This window comes from Hemitrygon akajei, chromosome 27 (assembly GCF_048418815.1).
Source record: "Hemitrygon akajei chromosome 27, sHemAka1.3, whole genome shotgun sequence".
Lineage (NCBI taxonomy): Eukaryota > Metazoa > Chordata > Chondrichthyes > Myliobatiformes > Dasyatidae > Hemitrygon > Hemitrygon akajei.
Window position 1 is genome coordinate 8,462,362 of NC_133150.1, and position 24,203 is coordinate 8,486,564.

Consider the following 24,203-nt stretch of genomic DNA (forward strand, 5'->3'; position numbering starts at 1 on the left):
TCATTTCTGTTCTTCCTTTCTGGCTTTAGGATGTGTCCCTTCACATTTTTTTCACACACTGCTACCATCTCCAGGACTATTCTCTGAATTTCAGAGAAAAGGGTTCATATTCCACGAGATTCAAGACTCTAATATTTTTTCAGTATTTAATGATGTGCTTTTGTTATAAAATCAAAATGGCGTTCTCAAATCACATGGATAATGGCATCCAGGTGCTTCACTAACCTGGTATATTTCTGCTGCCATTTTGATACCTTAGAAAGCTTGTCCATCTTGTATCCTTTGACGTCTCTGATCTAAATTCAAACCCCCAGGTCAAAGCCTACATCTGTGTTCCAATAGCTTTTCCAATTCAGCGTTTTTGATCACTGTTAGTCTGTTTGCCGAGCAGCACAGTGTCTTTCATTTAGCATTTATTCTGCACTAACTAGCTGAAATGTGGAACCAGAATAGGAATTGGCTTTGAGGCAGAAGTGCAATCCAAGTGGGAAGCCTGTGCATACATGCTGGGGTCTCAGGCACATATTGTAGGCTGACACACCAGACCAGCACGCTGTCTTCCGGGTGGTGCCACAGAGCGAACTTCCAACACTGCTCCTTTGTATGACTCAATCGTTCAACGGGCAATGATGAAACATTGCTCTTGCGGTACTGGGGTTAGTTCTGACCACCCTTTCTTTAAACCAGTAGCGTATTAGGGCAGCACAAGACTGTGCCTCAAACAGATTCACTACAATTATACTGGAAATGAGAAGCTATAATTAAGAAAAAGTTGTTCCACGGGGTAGGCCAAAGGAGACATAATAAAGGTTTTCAAACTTCTGTGGTTTCCAGAGGGTGCTCAGTGATTCACAGTTGGTGAATTAGTGTGAGCTAGACAGACTCATAATACTCCTATTAGAAGAACAAAGAGTGAAGTCAAAATAAAATCATTTCTTGTTATTGCAATGGGAATATTTTGTTAAACGTGGCTGTTTAAGCAATTAAACTATGTCTTTAAAACAGAATTGCACAAGATATTTGAAAAGAAAATATAAAACAATGAAAATATAAAGGAAGGATTTTGAGGAAGAAGTTGCTCATGTTGAAGAATTGGCTGCAACAAAGACACAAACAAGGAGGTCTGAGCTTCATTCTGGGTGCAATTTGGCTCCTGGTCCTTTTTATCTGGGTTTAAATCCCACAGTGATAATGCCAACAGCTGGATAGTTCCAAAAGCAAATCACATCTCAAATTAGCTTTTTAATCAGTGCCATTCCAAAACTCACAATTTCCCATAATTTGTAATAATTGCATTTTTTTCAGGCCCAATATGCAGAACTAGAACTTGGAGGTGTAACAAACTATCATGCAAAATGCAGCCATTACTGGATCAGGAATAAACTGGTTTCCAAAAGGTGCAGCAGTGGAAACATTTCACTAGGACTTGAGGAGCTGATTATTACTTTACCTGCCTGGGTACAAAAGACTGAAATAAGACTCAGTCCCATCTTTTTCTCCTTTTCAACCTCTCCATAGAATCTTCATTAGCAGCACCAGACAAGCATGGAGTCTGCATTCCTTCGTGGCTGATTATATCACATACACTTCTTACCTCAAGCCCAACAGTTCTTGAAATAATAATGCACTTCCCTTGAAGAACTGCAGATTAATTTCAACTGTGCTTTCCACTTCTTCACTCAGTGTCAGAAATTCTCTGTCCCAGACAGCTGTGGAGTGTGATCATTTAGAAATATTGGAAGTGGAGGTTGGTAAATTTTTGAAGGCTGCGTGAAATCTGGCAGAAAGGAGGAGTTGAGGCCTGGGGTAAATCAGTTATGATCTTAGTGAATGGTAAGAGCAGGCCTGGGAGAGCAAGTGGCCTGTTGCTGCTCCTGTTTTCTTCTTGTTTATTCTGTGAAATTGAGAATACCCCTCCCCCACCACCCACAGTCAGGAAATTAGATTAAATTTTACACTGCCAGCTAGCTAGATTTTTCCTTGTATAGTTTAGAAACATTTGTGTTTAGAAGTATTCCATGAACCCATGAACATTACCACACTATTTTGCACTCTTTTTGCCCCTGAAAAAATTTCTGATTGTAACTTTCTTTTATGTGTTGCTCTGTATTGATGCTGCAAAACAACAAATTACATGGCATTTGTCAGTGGTAACAAAGCTGAAGGTGAAGGAGAACCGTAAGATAAAAAGAGGCATAGATAATGCACTCTGACGCAGTTGCCGTGATATTGTGACAGTTAGATAAACTTGGCAACATGCATTTTGTTCAAGACGCCACCCCTTTCAAAACAAGGGAGTGCTGCCCTTAGATAAATGAAAGCTGCGGTAGTCCTGCCAGTAAACAGCAATGCAGAGGAATGTGACCGCAGACAAGACAACGAGGGACTGTGATGCCTTGTTTGGAGTTGGGTTTGTCAGTGGGTCATCATTCTCACCTAAGTTTAACCTTAATGTAATCTCTTTCTGTTGCAATAGAGGCAAGATATCTTGAGGATTACACTATGATAAAATATTGTGGGTTCATTGTGCATTCAAGCTGGTAAATTAGGTGGGACTACATAAACAATTCAAGCCTCAACAAAGAGCCTTCATCAGAAACATTGGCAGGGAAGAACATCTCAGTGTACTAATTAAATAGCCATTTGTGCCAGACTCTCTTGCTTAAAATCTACTGATCAGCTCAGATTCAGACCATTTTGATTCACCCATGGATACTTTGATGTGGTCTGTATGAAATTGACTAAGCTGGGCTGTTTACATTAAAGTTGTTTTATTTTGTGTGGCCCAACGTAGAATTCAGACAGAAAAGTTTGATACGAAGCATTATGGCATGACACAAACATTAATATAGTGGTAGCAAAACAATCTCAAAAGTATCTTCACACAATCTTCAGGCTCTGGACATGTAACTAGAAGCTTTTGCGTGTTTAATGAACCATTGATAGGGGCTGGAGCAGAGTCTTTCCTGCTGCCGAGCGCGTGAGGTTTAGACGCTGAGAAAGGGCAGCCTTGGCATGAAGAAAGATTGCATTTTGATTGACTCAGCTTTTTTCCAGCATCCATGAGCACAAAGCTCATCCCTTCACCAGTACGGTTTCCACGCAGTTGATGGCAGAAATGGGTGTACTAATGCTGTTTCTGGATTTCAGTTCAGCACTGAACATCGTTGTCTCACAGAGCTTGGTGAACAAACCCCTAATCATCTAACTACACAACTGTGAATTCCTAACCAACAGACCTCAGATAGTCAGGATGCATAACTATTCCTCCCTCCCCCTCATCCTCAACAGGGGTGTACCCCAGGGCTGTGTGCTGAGCCCATTGCTGTACACTCTGCTCACACGTGACCGCACGGCCAAGCACCCGAGTAATCTCAATGTTAACTTCACCGATGACACAACGGTGGTGAGGCTCATCGACAACAGCGATGAGACGGCCTACAGAGTGCAGGTGGAAGAGCTCGGGGCCTGGTGCCAGGCAAATGACCTCTTCTTCAATGTGAATAAGACAAAGGAGGTGGTTATTGTCTTCAGGAGGACTCACACCCCTCTTTACCTCGGCGGGACAGCAGTGGAAACGGTGAGCAGTTTCCTACCCCTCAGAGCGCACCTTTCACACAGCCTGTCAAGGCTGCATGGAGAGCAGTTTCTGAGGAGGCTGAAGAGAGCTGAATTATGCAAATCGATGTTCACGTCAGTGTACAGAAGTGCATCCTGACAAGCTGCTTCACTGTGTGGTACAGAAACTGCACTGTGCTAGACAGGAAGGCTCGACAGTGGGTAGTCAAAACTAGCCAATACCTCACCGGCACCAGCCTACCCAGCATCAATACATCTATACAGAAAGGGTCAGTAACATTCTGAAAGATCCCACCGCTGTTTCTCCCACTGTAACGTTGAATCAGATTCACGGGCGAGATAGAAAGCATTGATTGTGAATATGTAAACATAGAAACATAGAAAATAGGTGCAGGAGTAGGCCATTCGGCCCTTCGAGCCTGCACCGCCATTCAGTATGATCATGGCTGATCATCCAACTCAGAACCCAGTACCTGCTTTCTCTCCATACCCCCTGATCCCTTTAGCCACAAGGGCCATATCTAACTTCCTCTTAACTATAGCCAATGAACCGGCCTCAACTGTTTCCTGTGGCAGAGAATTCCACAGATTCATCACTCCCTGTGTGAAGAAGTTCTTCCTCATCTCGGTCCTAAAAGGCTTCCCCTTTATCCTTAAACTGTGACCCCTCGTTCTGGACTTCCCCAACATTGGAAACAATCTTCCTGCATCTAGCCTGTCCAATCCCTTTAGAATTTTATACATTTCAATAAGATCCCGCCTAAATCTTCTAAATTCCAGGGAGTATAAGCCTAGTCGATCCAGTCTTTCTTCATATGAAAATCCTGCCATCCCAGGAATCAATCTGGTGAACCTTCTCTGTACTCCCTCTATGGCAAGAATGTCTTTCCTCAGATTAGGGGACCAAAACTGCACACAATACTCTGGGTATTTGTCAGTCCTGATGAAGGGTCTTGGCCCGAAACGTCAACAGTGCTGCTTCTCCTTATAGATGCTGCCTGACCTGCTGTGTTCCACCAGCATTTTGTGTGTGTTGTTTGAATTTCCAGCATCTGCAGATTTCCTCGTGTTTGCACAATACTCTAGTTGCGGTCTCACCAAGGCCTTGTACAACTGCAGTAGAACCTCCCTGCTCCTGTACTCAAATCCTTTTGCTATGAATGCCAACATACCATTTGCCTTTTTCACCGCCTGCTGTACCTGCATGCCCACCTTCAATGACTGATGTACAATGACACCCAGGTCTCGTTGCATCTCCCCTTTTCCTAATCGTCCACCATTCAGATAATAATCTGTTTTCCTGTTCTTGCAACCAAAGTGGATAACCTCACATTTATCCACATTAAATTGCATCTGCCATGAATTTGCCCACTCACCTAACCTATCCTAGTCACCCTGCATCCTCTTAGCATCCTCCTCACAGCTAACACCGCCGCCCAGCTTCGTGTCATCCGCAAACTTGGAGATGCTGCATTTAATTCCCTTGTCTAAATCATTAATATATATTGTAAACAACTGGGGTCCCAGCACTGAGCCTTGCGGTACCCCACTAGTCACTGGATTAACCTTTTACTTACAAACAGTAAAAATTCGACCAAACATTCATGTTTACAGAAACTACAAAGCTGTATATTCAACAAACATGCTTAGCTAAAAGCACACGCAGAACATACCTTCCAGTGGTCACGTGAACCGCTTGCCTTAACCAAAGGAAGACAGAAAGGACCTCCCACGCCTGCTCTCTATATAACCAGGACAGTTGGAACTGGACACCAGACAGCTAACCACTGGGAAAAGCAGCTGCAGTTTCTAAACTAACCGATCACGACAGAAACAACTTTCGGCAATCAGAACGAGCCACGACCCCCACAGAACACTACTTCTGCCGGGGAGGAGGCTACATAGCATCTACACAAGGATCACCAGACTCAAAAATAGTTACTTTAATAAGGCTGATCAACACCTCCGTTCACTAACCCACCCCTCCACAACCCCCAATCACCACAGCTTTTCATTTCCTGCCCAAGACACCTTATGTACTGACACTCCTGTGCCTAACATCATTTTAAGGACATACAGTCAATCCATGTATATAACTAGCTTATGTGTTTATTGTATTGATTATGTTTTTCATTATTGTGAAGCAGTGGAGGCTACCATGGTAAATATACTTAAGACAAGGTTGGATAGATTTTTGCGTAGTTAGGGAATTCAGGATATTGGGAGAAAGGCAGGTAGGTGGAGATGAGTCCATGGTCAGATCAGCCATGGCCTACTCCTGCTCCTATTTCTTATGTTCTTTTGTTCTTCTTTCTCTCATGCTGTTTTTTTTTGTGCTGCATTGGATTCAGAGTAACAACTATTTTGTTCTCCTTTACACGCGTGTACTGGAAATTACATAGACAATATTGAATCTTGAGTCTTGAAGAGTGTCAATGCATTGGATGCCCCTTTGGGCCCAAGCAACATCTGTAGCTTCCAAACAATGAATGGTGCTAAGCTCATCTTTGTGCCTGAGATCTCCACATTAATTTTCTTTCATGAATGACAATGAGCAAATGAAAGGGGCTTTCCTGGGGCAGCTCCAGCTTCTTTTATCTCACATTAAGAACTGATTATTCAGCCACTATCACACTGTTGTTTGTGGAAGCTTGCAGTACAAAGATATTTGCTCTTTTTTCCCGTCTCATAGATTTCAAAGCAAAAGTGCATTGGTGGCACCTGAGGCTGGATAATGAAAACTCGTGAATTTTTCTTGAGTAGCCTTGACTGAAGCTTCGGGGCCAAGCTCTTGCAAGACTTGATGATGAGAATGGAGCAAAACCATTCCTGATACCAGACCTGACAACACCTGATTTCAAATTTCCCACCGGTTGTACTCAGACTAGAGGGGTGCTCAAGACCACACCGGTCTTTGTTCTTACATCATGGCCACCTCTGCTGTTGTGCTTTGGTTGCATCAACCATTGCCTCTGTACTGAACAAGCCTGGATACATGCAGGGGAGCATTGTGGCACATCCAAATTGGGACTAACGGTGGAGTCGTGGCTGTTGGTAAAATAAGAGAAAGGGGATAACTTCTCGACTATTGAGGAAAAATGCTAAAAAAATATATATTTTGTGGCTAATTTAGAGCAGGGTTCCCCAACTTGGGTTCTATGAACTACTCAGTTAATGGTAAGAATCCATGGCATAAAAAAGGTTGGGAACTCCTGAATTAGAGTTTAAAACCTACAAAGGAAATTGAGTGCTGGATTGGTTCACATTTATAAGGAGTTAAATTATCTGTTGTATCATATTAAGTGCTTGCCATCACACAGAGTAGTCAAGCAGCACACAGGCCCATTCCGCACTCTCCCAGCCTCAAGTTAATTAATTGTGTGCATGTTGCAAATACTCATTTTGGGGGATTTATGGGCTTCAGAGAGAAACATGCATTATCTCAAACTGTAATCAAACCAGCATGTATTTCTCAGTTCTCTGACTCTGCTTTGTCTACTGATATAGCTGAGATACAGATTCCATATCTCATAAAAACACCAAACGTTAACTCTACGACTCAGTTTACATGGGGTGACCTGGAACTAATTTAAGGCAATATGTTCTAACTGTTCAAAATTTCTGAAATTATTTGTACTTCAGTTTCCTTTGCTGGTTTTGTGTCAGTCGTGTGCTCAATGAAAGTAGAAGACATAAATGTGACAGAGGGTATAGAATCCCATCCTTCAACAACCACACACGTGTGCGTACTAGTGAAAGCCACTGGACGCTCTAAGAATTGGCAGATTTCTTTTTGTATCTTCCTTTACCCTAGATTTAATGGAGACCATTTCTTCCTCCTGCTGAGATCCGCATTCAACTTAATTTCAATGTCTTTCCATCTTTCTTTGCTTCGTAGAATGATTTCTTCTTTGCCCTTGTTTTGGCTTCTGCTTGCCATACTTTCCATGTTGTCTTTCTCACAGAGGATTTAAAACAGTTCTTTTTAATTTCTCTTTCTTTTACCTTTATACACTCAGCCGTGTGAGACCTTAAGATCTGATTTTAATTATTGTCATTACACTTCAAGACTGCAGGAGCAATCCTCCATTATATTCTTACATTCTCTCACTGTCTACTGAGAGCTGGAAATTATTAGCACAAATTGTGGAGTGCAAGATCACAATCCTGCCAAACGTTCATGGATGTGGCTGTTTTAGCAGGAGACTCACTCTGAAACAATATTGAATTGAATTTATTCCTTCATATACATGAGTAAAAATCTTTGTCACATCTCTGTCTAAATGTGCAATGTGCAATTTATAGTAATTTATAATAAATATTATGTACAACAGGATAGTCAATATAGAAATACATTTGCATCAGCATGAATTAAGCAGTTTGATTGCCTGGTGGGAGAAGCTGTCCTGGAGCCTGTTGGTCCTGGCTTTTATGCTGTGGTACCGCTTCCCGGATGGCAGCAGCTGGAACAGTTTGTGGTTAAGGTGACCCAGATCCCCAGTGATCCTTCAGGTCCTTTTTACACACTTGTCTTTGTAAATGTTCTGAATAGTGGGAACTTCACATCTACAGATGCACTGGGCTGTCCACACCACTATCGAAAGAGTCCTGCGATTAAGGGAGGTACAGTTCTCACTCCAGTCAGTGATGCAGCCAGTCAGGATGCTCTCAGTTGTGCCCCTATAGAAAGTTCAGAGGATTTTGGGGCCCATACCAAACTTCTTCCACCATCTGAGATGCAAGAGGTGCTGTTGTGCCTTTTTCACCACACAGCTGGTGTGTATAGAGCACGTGAGATCCTCGATGATGTTTATGTTGAGGAACTTAAAGCTGTTCACCCTCTCAACTCCAGGTCCATTGATATCAATGGGGTTAGCCTGTCTCCATTCCTCCTGTAGTCCACAACTAGCTCCTTTGCTTTTGCGACGTTGAGGGAGAGGCATTTTTCCAAATTTTTCTGCACTTTAATAATATTACAACAAACAAAAGGGATTGGAAAATGTTATCAGACAGAAGGCAATGGATGAAGCTATGCCTTATATTCTTATAGGGGAATGTGCTTGAGAGGGATAATAAATCAGCCACGATGGAATGGTGAAGCTCAGATGCCTAATTCTGCTCCAGTGTCGTATGGACTTGTGGACAAAAGGTTGGCAGGCTACAGTTAATGGGTTACCTTAGGTACTTAGCCTCTGCTCATTTGGCCAAGGGGACGAAAGAACACAGGAGAAAAGGAGGGGAGTAAGACCACCTGGCCTCTCAACCCTGCCTTGCCCTCACTCCTCCAGTCTTTCAGAAACACTGTATACAGTATCTTTTTCCTCTTCAAATACTTTCAGTGATATAATTGCCACAAGCTCTGGGTAGAGAATTCCAAGATCCACCACCCTCTCATTCATTCACACTGTGCTTGACAGGATTGCCTAATGTTTATATTTATTGTGTTTCTTATGCTCTTATGGTGTTACTATTTATATTGTGTTTTATGTGCTGCATCAGAGGCAAAATAACAATAATTTCTTTCACCGCTCAAATGTGTACTGAACAACATTAAGAAATCTTGAATCTCTGAGGGAAGAAATTCCAACCCACTTGACTTTTAAATGACCATCTCTTTATCTTGTAACTGTCTCTCATTATTCAATCTCTCGCTAATGGAAACTTCTCAACATCTACCTAAGATTCTCATCGGCATCTTAGATGTTTCAATAAGATCATCCTGCATTCTTCTAACTTATAAAGAAAACAAATCTACCTTTGTGGCCATTCAGTATAGAAACCCCTCTCATCCCTGGAATAAACCTGCTGAATCTCCTTTCAACTGCCTGCAATCTTAGTATAACCTTGCCTAAATAGGAAAAATAAAGATGTACACTGTACTTGCTAAACCTGTATGCTAACCCTTTGTATGTTACATGCACATAAATATCTAGTTCCCTCTGTACTCAATTCATTTTCATTTTCTCTCCATTTAGAATGTAATCTTTCCTTTGATTCCTCCTGCTTAAGTGCATGACCTTCCTACCATCCCTCACCTAGCAGTGCCCATAGTGTAGAAGTGGTGGGGTGAATGGCTTGTTTCCTTATGGAATGACTCGATTTGCCAAGTTTTACCCACTTACTCAATTTATCTACATCTTCTTGTAGTGTCCAAATATCTTCATTGCACCATGCCATCCTTCCTGTTTTTGTGTCATCGGCAAACCTGGATACCTTACACTCTTAAATGTAGGTAATAAATGATTGAGAGCCAAGAACTGGTTCTTCAGGCACTCCATTAGCTGTGTCTCTTCAGCCTGAAAAAGACCTATTTATTCTGATTCTCTGTGATCATCACTCGTCAACCCATGTTTCTGTAAAGCAGTCATAGTTCCAAGTTTGGGCATGAGGCAAAATGAGGGAGGACTGTGCGTATAGAGGAGGATGTAAAAAGGCTTTAGTAGAATAAAGGCAAGTTGAGAGAGTGGGTGAAAATTTTACAGGTGGAATATGATGTGGAAAAATGTGTCATCTCACATTTTGGAGCATATTAAGAGAATACTTTTATAAAATGGTGTTACAGAGAAGCAGGTTCACAGGTTCAATTAGTGGAACGGAAAATACTGATAGCAAGGAAGCACCTTAACCAGCTATTTACAAACAAACAGTGAAACAGTCAACCAAGCATTTAAATCAAACAAGTAAGCTCCTTGTTACAAAAGCTACAACACTAAACATTCAGTAACACTTTGAACTTAACAGGTACTTTGTTAAGTCTCCTCAAGTTACACATCTACAACACTAAATATGAAACAAGCAGGTACTTACCTAAGTGCGCGTGTGGGTCCTCCTATCTGCAGCACACTTTCCCAATGGCTCTTCAGCACTGGCCGCGATCTCAGTTTGAAGAGAGCCCCTAGTGAAGAAGGCAGAGTCTCTTGCACTTGCTATTCTGATACACCTGCGGCGCCCAGAACCGCGAACTGGTGCTGTGGCATGGGAGCCAGCCATTGGGAGAAAGCTGTTACACTTTCTGAATGGGCCAATCAACGAATGGCGTGGTGGAAGTAGCTTTTGGCCGTAAAGTTAACCCTTCGTGGTACAAATGGTAAGCAGTTGGGTAGTGTTGATGCTCAAAGAGACCCAAGTATTGTTGAGAAAATACGGTTCACAGAAAGCCTATGTGCAGGTGCAACGAAAGTTTTGGATTGCAAATGGTCTGCTTGGAATATAGAAGTTTTAATGCAACTGACGTATTGTGTTCTGTCTTGTTTTCCTAATGCAAGAAGAGGTATTCCTTCTACAGCAAAGAGGTATTTGTTGCATAGGGAATGCAGTGAAGCTTCTTTAGAATGGGTTTGCTAACAGAGAAGATTTAGTAGATTATGTCTCTGTGTTCTAGAATGTAGAAGAATCAAAGGAGATCTTGCTGAAACTTATGAACTCCCCACAGGGTTTGCCAGGCCAGAAGCCAGCTATAGGGAGAATGTTCCTTCTAAGTCTAGAGCCAAGCATTATCATCTCAAAGTGAGGGTTAGGCAGCTTGAGCCAGAGGTGCTGTAGGATCGGGCCCTTTGAGCCTGCTTCTTTATTTATCAAGATCGTGGCTGGTCTTTTACCTTAGCTCTATCTTCCCTAGCAATACACAGATTGCTTGATTACCTTAACATCCAAAAACCTATTGAGCGTTATGCATCTTCCAAGTTCTGTGTCCCAGAGAACTGTGGAAATGATGTTGTTGAGAATATTTCAGGGCAGAGATCAATAGGCTTCACCCAAGCTAGTACTTCCAAAATGAATATTGTGAGTGAATTACTAGTTAAAAACCAGCAATTTTTTCAAATTACCACACATTTCAGTCTTTTGGTGTTTTTATATTCAAAGATTACCAGTTTTCTACTTCTGTAACTTCTTCCCAGAAAATTCTAAAGCCTGTCTCCTTAGCCATAGACTTGTTCCTAACATCATTGTTTCCATTCCTAGCTTTTGCCGTTTATTGTCCATCAGTGTCCTTGGGGTGTTTCTTTACATGAAGAATGAATCCCATACCAGTCCCAGCCCTATCAGATCTTCCCCTGTGTTGGGATTCTGACTACCAGGAGAAGATCTATCAGGTCGGCCTTTTCCCTGCAGTTAACTGCAGTGTGGACAGACTTTACTGGTTTTGCTGCATTTTTGTGGTTAGCTAGCCTCTAATGGAAAGTTCCATTCTGTCGACGAGGAAGATGAAAATTTATTATAAATACATCAAAGTTTCGAATCCACCACACATTTAAGAAAATACATCGGAAAAGAATGATCGGTTCCATGTAAAACGTTGAAAATGTCAGCAGCAACGTTTTATTAAATCAGCTCCATCTGATTCTTCAGTGGTTCTTATTAACATTGACAGTCATTATGCATCCACAGCACATCACATTATTATGTGTAGGAAAACATATGGGTTAAATAAAACCCAATCCCTTTTATAACATGAGTATATGCTAGGGATGTTGCATGTGTTGTACTCACTTAATGCCCAAATCTAAACTTAAATGGGCATGATATCCTTACCAGGAATGGTGGCAGCATAGTTACCATTGTTCAAATTGGATAAAATTGGCTACCAACAAAACTTAGGTACAGTAGATTCCGTTTAATTGGGACACATCGGGAGCAGTTCATTTTGGCCCAATTAAACGGCTGCCTCAATTAGCTGAAGTACCATGGAAATAGTTTAAAAAGTCAAATTATCATTTAACTGAGTAGCAACTTGTGTATTTACATGAAATACAGACAAATTAGAACACTACCAATACTACTCTACAGTGTTATAAAACTGTGTATTCACCCAGTGTACGCTGCTATGTTCTTTTGATTGACGGTAAATGAGCAAAATCAATGCAGATAATTAACTTCCTTCATACAATGCCTTTGACAATTCCATCCTCCAAATCTTTATTTTCATTGTAACGTTCAAGATGACAGTCGACACCTTCAAATTCTTTGTAGGTCCTAATCTGTTGAAGTATGAAATCATTCATTTTCCCTCCCGGCCGTTTCTTGCATCTCTAAGCCTGAATGCTTGAAACTACAGTGAGAAAAACAGTTCTGAATTGTCTTACTGTTTATTTCTCATCAACTATGAGTGATGAACATCACTGCTTTTTGAATACAAACACACACAACTGACACCATTTAAAAACTGTTTGCTGTAAGTATGATATGGTGTCTAATGGCCACACAAGTGCACGAGACTGATGATAGATAGAAATTGTTTTCCAACAGTCTCCTGTCCCAATTAAGGGGCTTAGTGTCCCAAATAAACAAAGGGATTCTGGGCTATTTTCTCAATTTATTTTTGTTCTTTAAAAGTTGTCCCAAATACGCTATTAACCAATAGCTCAATTAACTGGGAGTACAGATAGAGCAATGCATTTAATGCTGCCCATTATCACAATAAAGTGCTCCAAAATAGTCATTTGATTAATTAATTTCCTGATCTAGCAATACCTACCTTGATGAGGAAGTTTAGTTATATGTGCAGTAGAAATTGTCCTGTGGTCTTTCTGAGTTGCACAGATACCTAATGCAAACTTATAGGTGCTGCTCTGCTTGATTCACCCAGACTAGATTGCTTAACCCTTGTTCCATTTCATCATCTTCCAGAAACCTTGATATAATTTTGGTTTGAATTTGAATGCAAGGTCACTAAATGGAAAGGATTATGTTTATTGGAACTGTATTTTGTCCATTCAGTAGTATTTTATGATTCACACTCGTGCTCATGCTCTCAGTGACTGTTAAATGAGACAAAGTGATTGTAGAACATCCTTCAATATTTGTTCATTTTGTCATGAGCATTACAGTGAGAGGGAGAGGGGAACTTGACAGACGTGTTTATCGGGAAATCTGTGATCGCTCGTGGATAGGAACATTCTAAACAGCTCTGCCTCAAACAGACAGGATGAGGTTGTGGTAAATCCTCTATTGTGAACTGTCAGGGAAAGAAATACACCTCATACTGCAGTGGCTTTATAGTTACTCAGCTACTTTTAACCACAGATATATTCTCATGCTGTGACCATTGATCAGAATCGGAATCAGGTTTAATATCACTGGCATATGTCATGAAATTTGTTGTTTTGCAGCAGCAGTACATTGCAATGTATAATGAAAAAAAACTAGTAATATATAACAAGGAATATATATCCATAAAATAAATAGTGCAAAAAGAGAGCAAGAAAGAAAATAAAATAGTGAGTTAGTGCACGTGGGTTCATTGTCCATTCAGAACTCTGATGGCAGAGGGGAAGAAGCTGCTGCTAAAATGTTGAGGAGCCTGTGTGTCTTCAGGCTCCTGTGCCTCCTCCGTGGTGATGGTAATCAGAAGAGGGCATGTCCTGAATAGTGAGAGATCTTAATGATGGATGCCACCTTCTTGAAGCACTGCCTCTTGAAGATTCCTCGATGGTGGGGAGGGATGTGCCTGTGATGGAGGTGGCTGGATCTACAAACCCCTGCAGCATCTTGCGATCCTGTGTGTTGGAGCTTCCACACCAGGCTGTGATGCAAAAGTCAGAATGATCTCCACCGTACTTCTGTAGAAATCTACAAGTGTCTTTGGTGACATACTAAATCTCTTCAGACTCCTAATGAGGTACGTTTGCTGGTTTGCCTTCTTTGTGGGTCAAATGTATTAGGCCCAGGACAGATCCTGTGAGATGTTCAACACCCAGGAACTTGAAACTGCTCGATGGCTCCAAGAGAAGTGGTGTGTGTTCTTCCAACTCTTCCTTCCTGAAATTCACAATTAAATCCTTGGTTTTGCTGACATTGAGTGTAACACCATTCAACCAGCTGACTCCCACTGCTACAAACATATTGGGCAAGGTGTAGGAGAATCCCTTACTGTCTGTTGTGGGGTTTAGCAGCTACGCACCAGATTAAATGGCCTATTTACATCACAGCCCAACCTACATCTGGAACTAGTCTGCTTTCTCGAGGAACAAAAATTAGTGTTTGGAAAGAAACTTTAAAAGGAGTTAATTGGTTAATAGAAGTTTCATAGCATTTTGTCCTGACATTGATTTCAGTAAATTAACAACATTAAAGAATTAATATACTACATTTCAGGATGTTTCAAAGAGCTTTAGTGCCAATGACCATTGTACTATAGAGAACTGTGGCAGCCGGTTTGTGTACAGCAAGTCCAACAAACAGCACTAGGATTTATAATGAATGTCTGTTTTATGATGATGTACAGAGCACCAGGGATGTCCCCTGCTGCTTTTCAAAATAGTGCCGAAGGTCATTTTATATTCATGAGAGAGGCCAAACCTAAGATTAACATCTCTTTTGAAAGACAATGCCTCTGGCAGTGCATTGTAATGAATTTCAACTTGGGTCATGTGCTCAGGCTACAGGGCAGAGCTCGAATTTACAACCACCTAAATCAAAGTGTGGCTTACCCTGGGCCGGGCTGGCCCTCGAGGTTACCTTTCCCCAATCAGCATGAGTTTATGTCGTGTATTTATTGATTGTGGGCGAAATATGTAGTTGTAGTGACTGAGAGATTACTTTTTCTTTGCTCCTGAATTCCAGTAGATTGATTAATATGTGCAAATGTTCTCCAATTTCTGAAGATAAGTAACTCATAGAGGGATAATGCTCAATTTGAAGATGCCTTTATAGTACGTGGAATTTGCTGTTTACCTTGTCAATCTGATGTAAAAGTTATTCTCATGCTTTTCTATTAATATTTTGAGAGACATAGTTTTGTATGGCAAAGATTTTGAGATATATGACTGCATTTCGTATTAATGATGCAATGGTGTTTTGGTACTGCTGTGTTCCAAAGGCCACGATAATGCCAAGCGGGCTGCTCTTTGGTCCCAGTTTTGCCCCTTAGTTCAGTCACAAGTGACAAGCAAATGTACATAAGTTAAATGCCACTGGGTCAGCATTAAAATATCATTGTCCCATCAGTTAAGAAAGAGCTGTGACTGTGCATCCTGACAGCAGTTGTAACCATTGCACATGTTCACACACACAAGGCTTGGGTTCTAAATGTGCATCACATTCTGTCCCCAGTTGTATATCTTCCTCTACGAGAAATTGGTGGATTAAACATTTTAAATCAGTGATGACAACTGACGATAACACGTGGCTATAGACGTGATTGTTTGTAAATCGTGAGCCTCAGTCCATCTGTGGCATTCTCTCATGCAGGCTGTTGCAGACTCTGGCCATTCTTGTATATTTGCCATTTAGGATACATGGAGCAGTTCCGCACAATGCAGGCCTTTGGTCCGCGGTGCGGTACCGACCTTTTAACCGTTTCTAAGATCAATCTAACCCTTCCCTCCGACATAACCCTCCATTTTCCTTTCATCCATCTGCCTCGTGGCTGAAGTCAAACTTATAACGTGCAAGAGTCTGATTCATTTTCCTTTTCCCTTCTAGATATTGATGAATGCTCCTTTGACAGAACATGTGATCACATCTGTGTGAACTCCCCTGGGAGCTTTGAATGCTTTTGCCACAAGGGTTACACATTGTATGGACTAACACACTGTGGAGGTAGGTAAATGTTGCCCATTCTCACTGGATTTGATATTGGTTATTATTGTCACATATACAGGGAAAAGCTTTTGTTTTGCCTGCCATCCAAAGGTATCATGCTATTCAGAATTAAATCAAGGTAGTAATAAAAATACAGAGTTGTAATGATGGAGAAGCTGCACCACCGGTAGATAAATAAGGTGTAAAGACCATGACAAAGTAGACCGAGAGGTCAAAAATTCCTCTTTTAGCATATGAGAGACGCATTCAAGTCAAGAGTAGGGTAGAAGCTATCCTGATTCTGGAGGTTTGTGCTCTCTGGCTTTCATATCTTCTACCCCACAGGAAAAGTGAGAAATACTAGGGTGCGAGGGGTCCTTAATTACGTTTGCTGCACTCACAGCTCCCTGCAGTTTCTTGTCGCCCTGGGCAGAGCTACACTAAGCTGTGATGCGGTCTTAAGAAAGGTTGAAATTGCTTGAAACTGGTAATGAGTAGTTGGATAAATGCTATCTTATTAAACTTGAGTCATCTATTGTGGCCTGTTTATATCAGGACATTCCACGACCTGAGGTCTGTAATTTGTGATATTGTTAAATAATCTTTTATCCTCGTTATCATTCTGTACCCTATCAAAGCTGAATCATGCAGGTTGTCTACTCTGATTACCTTGATACGGGATTGTAAAAAACAAATTCTATTCCGAGAAATGAGCTTGTGCTGGAGGCACATAGCTGATGGCATGCCAATATCAACTAGATGCCAGTGAAACAATTCCCGATGCTCAACAATGTGGGAGCCTCCACAGGCATTTGATGAAGCCGTGTCAACTCTCTTTCATTTAAAGCTGTTTGTACACTGGTGGTGACAATCCAACCCAGCTACAGACTTTATCCAACAAATCCCAATGCCCAGTCTGAACCCCATTAACCCACCCTCAAAGGACATCTGACTGCCTAGTGACTGTCCTTTCCACCCTCCCCATCTACTGAAGTCATTCCTCCTGACCACCAGTCTCTCACTGGCTTCCTCGCCCACGATCCACCAAACTGCTCAACCCCTCCTAATGGATCACTGCCAGACTCCTTTACCAAGTTCCTGTCCACGTCCTTCCTCTGGTCTCAGCCTACTGGGCTTACTCGGTTTCCCTTATGTGCTCTGCCATAGTGCCTTGGGCACACACCTGTATCAAACGCAGAAGAATTATTTTCATCTCATCATCTTAACAGTATTCAGTGCTGCTGAAGACATTTAATTACTGACCCGTACACTGTGGGTGTTGATCTGGAGGGAATAATGGAACTAGCAACTGTCACGTCTTGCAGAGGAAAGTGAAAAATGAAAATGACACAAAGGAATTTTGGAAGCAATGGAGAATAGATTGGGAAGGTTGGATTGCCTCGGTTAAGCCTCCAGAGTATTCATGGACTAGGTGCCCTACATTTGTGCAGCTCGCCTCTTTAGTGTTAATTACCTTCAATTCCTCCTGACTCCACCTCAGACTAGTAGGAATCACCGAACGTCTCTGATTAAAAAGACATAAATACGCTGGATGATGGCTGATTGGGTCACTGAGTGAGTAAGGATAGTGAGTTCCCCATTGACAAGAGAAGATCTGTATTTTGTGTGTGATGCGAAGTTCATCCATGCTGGGCTAGTTCATCTTGCATAAGAGGACATTCAGCCATCATAGTTAGTCTCAGGACCCCTGCTTAAGGAAGGAAAAACATCCATTTGTTAATTCATGCTCTTTCCTTATTCAGTGAGCAGAGTTCCTACACAGCCTCTAATTACTTACAGTTTCTGAACACTCCCTCCACATTTTGATTTTCAAAAGCTTCTCTGAAAGTCACCATAGATTTGGAAATAATTTTCCAAATCTGAGGGTGGTACAGCTAGTGGAGCGTTGTCATCTCATTGCTCCAGCAAGCCAGGTACAATCCTAACCTTGTGGCAGCCTGTACGTTCACCCTGAGGTTTCTCCCACATCTTAATTCATTGATTTGTGTTGGTGAATGGGTGTTTCTGATGTGCTGAATGGCCTGTTTCATTCTACAATCCACAAGTGTCCTTCTCTAAAACCAAGTGTTTAATAAACCTTCTGTTGTTTAGTCTGCACGAGAATTTCGTATTGCACATTGTAATCACTATTTATTGATTCACATCTCAATGAGATACAGCCTTGCAGAGTCAAATGTTTCAAGGTACAAAGTAAAGAAGGATTGTTTGTTTAAATTATGCAAGATTGCCGAGTGAATTCAACTCGTACCTACCAAAGTAAATAGCCCCATTCCAAATTAAAATATTTAGTAAATGGGATTATACATAGTTGAGAATATTCTTAATATGACAGATCAATTGAGTTACTTAAATAGTTGTGAAAATGTACCCTCCCTGCCTGTGGAATGATTGTACCAGAGAATGTTCCATGTGCAAGTTTCCATATATATCATACTCAGTAAGGGTGAACTGGATCTCAGATGTTGGATCCCAGTTCACTGAACACTTCCCCTTAGCACAATTCTTAATCCTAAATAAAATGGTGTAAGTTGAGTCACAATGACATTCAGAGATAATTCCAGTCTAGATCATATGAGAAAAAAAACAAAATGAAGAAAAATAATTGTAACAGAAGTTATCAGTTGTTGGAGAGGGCCAACAAAGACTGTTAAAATATTTAGTAAATGGTATTATACGTAGTTGGCTTCCATCATAAATGTCAAAGTGGAGTTTATCGTCATAGAGCAAAGAAAGGCCTGCTCCTGGCAGCATCACAGGCACACGGCAGCAGATACGCAGCATTCACAAGAAATCAGAAATTAAACATAAGCTGTACACTATTTCTCCAATAAAATACAACTAGAACAAACTCTCAGTCAGTTTTAGTGTGGAGAGAATGACATAGTCCGATACATTAAGAGACTGAAAAATAACTATTAAGTAAGATTAATAAAGTGGACACAATGAAATTTAATACAGTTTTGATCCATTTTCCCCACAGCTTATTAACATGCTGAAGTAAAATGACCAATAAAATATCCTATATCAATTCTGACTGAATTTCTAAATAAAGCTTTTCACCTCCAGCTTATTTGAGATGCTGCCTTCACTAGCTCCACGTTGCTGAAGAAGCTGTTTTTAACTTGGTAGCTTTAAAAGCTTATTATTATCTGTAAATTGCAGATAGCTATGATATAGTCTAAACATTGCCCCACACCTGGGTTGAGGTTTTCTTTGAGAATCAGCAGTTAGTATTACAGATACTGTTGCCACACCTTCAAACTGAACGTTGCAGCCCACAGAAGCTACAAGAAACACATTATAATTCCATCGACCTGAATCTATAAATAATTCAATGTCATTACAGTTTTAGTCAGTTATAATGATCAGAATGAGTTGCTGTAAAAATGGATGATAGACTGTATAATTACAGCTTTAAATTCCTTAATAAGTGATGAAGGACAATGAATAGAGAAGTACATGAGATAATTTTTTTAAACAGAATGTATTTATTCTGTACCAAAATACACTCAGTGGCCACTTTATTAGGTAGAGGAGTGGAACCTGGTGTGGTTTCTATTGCCTTACCCCATCCACTTCAAAGTTCGATGTGTTGTGTGTTCAGAGATGCTCTTCTGCACACCGTTGTTGTAACACGTGGATATTTGAGTTACTGTCGCCTTTCCGTCAGCTTGAATCAGTCTGGCCATTCTTCTCTGACCTCTCTCATTACAAGGCATTTTTGTCTGCAGAACTTCCACTTACTGGATTTTTCTTCTCGTTTTCCACACCATTCTCTGAAAAACTCTAGAGACTAATGTTTGTGAAAACCCCAGGATCTCAGCGGTTTCTGAGATACTCACCAACAAACATACCACGGTCAAAGTCACTTAGATCATACCTATTCCCCAGTCTGATGTTTGGTCTGGATAATGACTGAATCCCTTGACCATGTCTGCATGCTTTCATGTTGCTGCTACCTGTTTGGCTGATTATATGACTGCATTATCGAGCAGGTGTACTTAATAAAGTGACCACTATCAGGCACAATATTCCCACTGTATGGGCAATTTATGCATAACTTCAGTCCAGATTGCTTCATATGTGAGAATTTGGCTTCATATACATCTGAGAAATTGTATTTCAATGATGGGACTGTTTGATAAAGATTGGGATGACTATGATGTGGGAGGCAGAAAAGGAAAGGGCCTTTGAAAGTACGTATGTTCAGGAACACCTCTACAACCAATATATTTCCAGGAATAAAATCCTGCTGGACTTGATGCTGTGGAACGAGGTGAGCCCAGTAGGACAGATGTTTACAGGGAAATGTGTAGGGAGTACTAATCATGATAGCAAAATGTTTAGTATAGCTAAGGAGAAAAAAAAAGACAGCTGGAAAAGGGTTAACTTTAATGAGATGAGAATAGATCTGGCCTAGATAAATTGGAAACCAGAGATTTTGTCCTTGGAACACAGGAGGTTGATGGAGTGTTTAAGAGTTACACTTAAAATGATTAAGTGCTGGAAGAGAATGAAAGAGCTGTAAGTGATACAGCAATACATTTTTATGCATTGAATAGCTAGAATCTATTGGGTAACATGGCTGCATAGCACCCCGGGTTCAATTCCTGCTGCTCTCTGTAAGGAGTTTGCACATTTTCCGCATGACCACATGGGTTTCCTCCGGGTGCTCTGGTGTCCTCCCACTTTCCGAAGATGTGCGGGTTAGTAGGTTAATTGGTCACGTGTGTAATCGGGCAGCGCGGGCTCGTTGGGCAGAATGGCCTGTTACTTACTGTGCTGTGTCTTGAAATGAAAATAAAACATTGAATGCACAGGGCACTTCCTGATGGATTCAGACATGTCATTAACAGGGGAACTGTACAAGTGCTTGGAAGAAAAAAATGAACAAGGCTATGGGACAGGATGGGTGAGCGGGACCAGCTCTACTGAACTTGCATAGAGAAAAGGGAGATTTTATAGTTTGAGTGACTCCTCTTCTGTAACCTTGCTGTGATCTCAAAGTGATGCATTTCATTTCCTTAAGGCAAGCTAGTTAATGTCTTTGGGTGAACTAGAGTAATTCATTCCAACACCAAATTAAACAGAGAATCAGGATAACTGTCTTGTTTTGAGATTAGCAATCAGCAACTGGTGGAGTGTAACAATGATTGGTACTGGCACCTCAACTGTTTGCAATCGATATTAATGACCTGGATGAGTGCAGCAAGTGCGCTGTATGAAAAACAAATAAAAGGGTCAGCAAGTTATGAAAAGGAAACCAGAGCCTGCAAAGGGATATGGTTATGTTTACTGAGTGGGCAAAAGTTGCAGATTGACTATAATATAGGAAAATGTAAAATCATCCACTTTTCAGAGAGTGAGAACAATGAGTAGATAGGAGGCAGCAGAAAACGGGAAATGATTATAAAGAGAAAGGTGACTTTTGAAAGCAGCAAAGCATGGAGAACTGACTGAGGGCAAACGGTCATGGGGTGAACAGAAAAAGAGGTTCAAAGACTCTCTTAGGACATTCCTGAAGAGCTTCAATGTTGACACAATACGCTGGATTGTCCTATTTAGAGTTCCCATGTGAAAAGCAATGCTTGCTCATGCAAAGATCCAGAGCAAAAGGGAGAAGAAAGAATCTGAAGCAGCAAGAACAATTGATGCCACATCATCCCTAGACTTCAGTCAACTGTGTAAAAGGAACCTTTGAGCCCAGATTGGTCTAATCAGCCGTCCCCATACACGTCACAACACTATAGACTAGATGTCATGGTCTCACTTGAGAAGGAACGATGAATATCAAGAACTGAATATTCACTGTCCTTTTTTTCCGATGAATGATTTCATCAGTATCAGTCTTTGGGTGGTGTGCACACAAGTGCTAGACCACAGAATGAGTATCACAGAAGGAATGTATACAGCTTTTGCTAGATCATCAAAATGTTTGCACCCACATAAACAAATAAGAAGAGTGGAATTAGAAAGATCAAAGCTTGAGATCAGTTTGATAATTTAGTCATCCATGCGGCAAATTACATTCTTCTTCAAGAATTCTCCTTCAGAATCACATTCTGCTCAGACAGAGATGGATCTATACGAGAAAGAAAAGCAGGCAAAAATAATACAATAGATTTTAAAACATTTGGTAATAGTAATGCACATGGTTCCACTGTGAGGTGATTAAAAAGCAATTCATTGCAGATGATATGAGTTATTGAAGAGTTGTCTGTACAACACAGAAAATACAACCATCCAACTGATTATCCTTCAAACAGATTCTGAATAAGATATAAAAAAAAATTAACAACTGTGGTAAATAAGCTTACTTTAAATAAACATCTCCTTCTGGCTGATTGAAAAGATGGCTTCATCTTTATGATTATCTGCTCACCAGAGTTCTTTGTCTTGCAAAATTTAATGGTGGTTGGCAGACTAACATTACCAGCACCTACTGAGTTGGAATGTAGAGCAAAGAGACAGGAAATATACCCACTAACCCCCCCCCCCAAATAAACTCAAATAGTACCAAAAAAGTCAAAAAATCTAATGCTTTTCAGGAAGTCAAATATATGCTATATAAACATTGTGACATTCACAAACTTTCCATGTTAAACTCTGTCTGTCCCAAAGATCTCAATTTAGCAATTAGATGTTCCCTTTGCACCTCATAGGAAATGCATTCAAACTCACTGTTTCCTCACAAGTCCACTCCCTATGTCCAATGCCTGTGTCATGCCTGTTACATCTGAAGAAGGAACTATTCAACCTAGTATGTCCAATACTTAAACATGTAAGTACTGTATAACATCTTCCTTCCTTTTATACCCATCTCCCAGTTGTGTTCCCACCACCGTCTGAATTTTATATAAATGCCATCCTTTCTTTATCCCAACTTTTTTGCCATCATAATTGAATAGACTCTTTAATTATAGCTTTCAGCTCCTTTTTATGCAAAGGCACAACTACATTAACATCCTTAATTTTAAGTGATTGCTTGGCTAGAATGTCTGCCACCTCAGACCCTTCAGCCCCAGCATGGGCAGGATCTCAGGCTGAACATTGAGTTCCTCCAGCAAAATGATATTCCCTCAGAGGCCTGCATGAAGAAGGTTCTACATGTCTCTTCCTTGGTCAGATGTGTTCTCCTTTATTAACCCACATCTGATCAGACAGATTACAATATCATGGATAAGAAGGGTTTATAGGAAATGGAACAGTACTATATAGAGGAGAATATAGCATGGGTGAACTGGGGCGAAGGACTGGCTTCCACGCTGTGTAACTCTGTGAATCTATGAATATGGAACCAATGCACTGTTTTGTAGGATTTCTTCGGGCTGTTTTCTTTGAGGATGAAGTTGACCTGGATGTCGGGTTCTCTTGAGGTTTGTTTGCTACTTGAGACTTCTGTCTGCAACCTCTGAGAAGTGCAGGCACTCACCTCACCGCGGAAGTCAGGGTCAGTGTGGCTCAGGGTGCTTACTGGCCACTTCTTCGACATGTGGCATATGCATTGCAGAAATCAAACAAAATCTGGAGCAATAAACAAACTGCTGGATCGAGCAGCATCTGGGGGGGGAAGGTATTGGTATGTTCCAGGTCAAGATACTGAACCAAGATACTCTGCTGGGTGAGAAGCTGACAGTGATGCAGGTGGATGCTTCCCTGGTGTCATGGATTATTGATTCCCTGACTGGCAGACCACAGTACGTGCACTTGCAACACTGTGTGTCAGACAGAGTAGTCAGCAGCACTGGGGCTCCACAGGGGACTGTCCTGTCTCCCTTTCTTTTCACCATCTACACCTCGGACTTCAACTACTGCACAGAGTCTTGCCATCTTCAGAAGTTTTCTGATGACTCTGCCATAGTTGGATGCATCAACAAGGGAGATGAGGCTGAGTATAGGGCTACGGTGGGAAACTTTGTCACATGGTGCAAGCAGAATCATCTGCAGCTTAATGTGAAAAAGACTAAGGAGCTGGTGGTGGACCTGAGGAGGGCTAAGGCACCGGTGACCCCTGTTTCCATCCAAGGGGTCAGTGTGGACATGGTGGAGGATTACAAACACCTGGGGATACGAATTGACAA

The 24,203-nt window shown here is 41.2% G+C and overlaps 1 protein-coding gene across 1 annotated transcript in view; it reads left to right on the forward strand.

The window, feature by feature from the left end:
* LOC140717107 (signal peptide, CUB and EGF-like domain-containing protein 3) overlaps positions 1-24,203 on the forward strand; it is a 384,562-nt gene that overhangs the window by 309,590 nt on the left and 50,769 nt on the right. Inside the window, 1 exon segment of the mRNA XM_073030336.1 lies at positions 16,003-16,119. Within this exon segment, the coding sequence (XP_072886437.1) occupies positions 16,003-16,119 (117 nt within the window).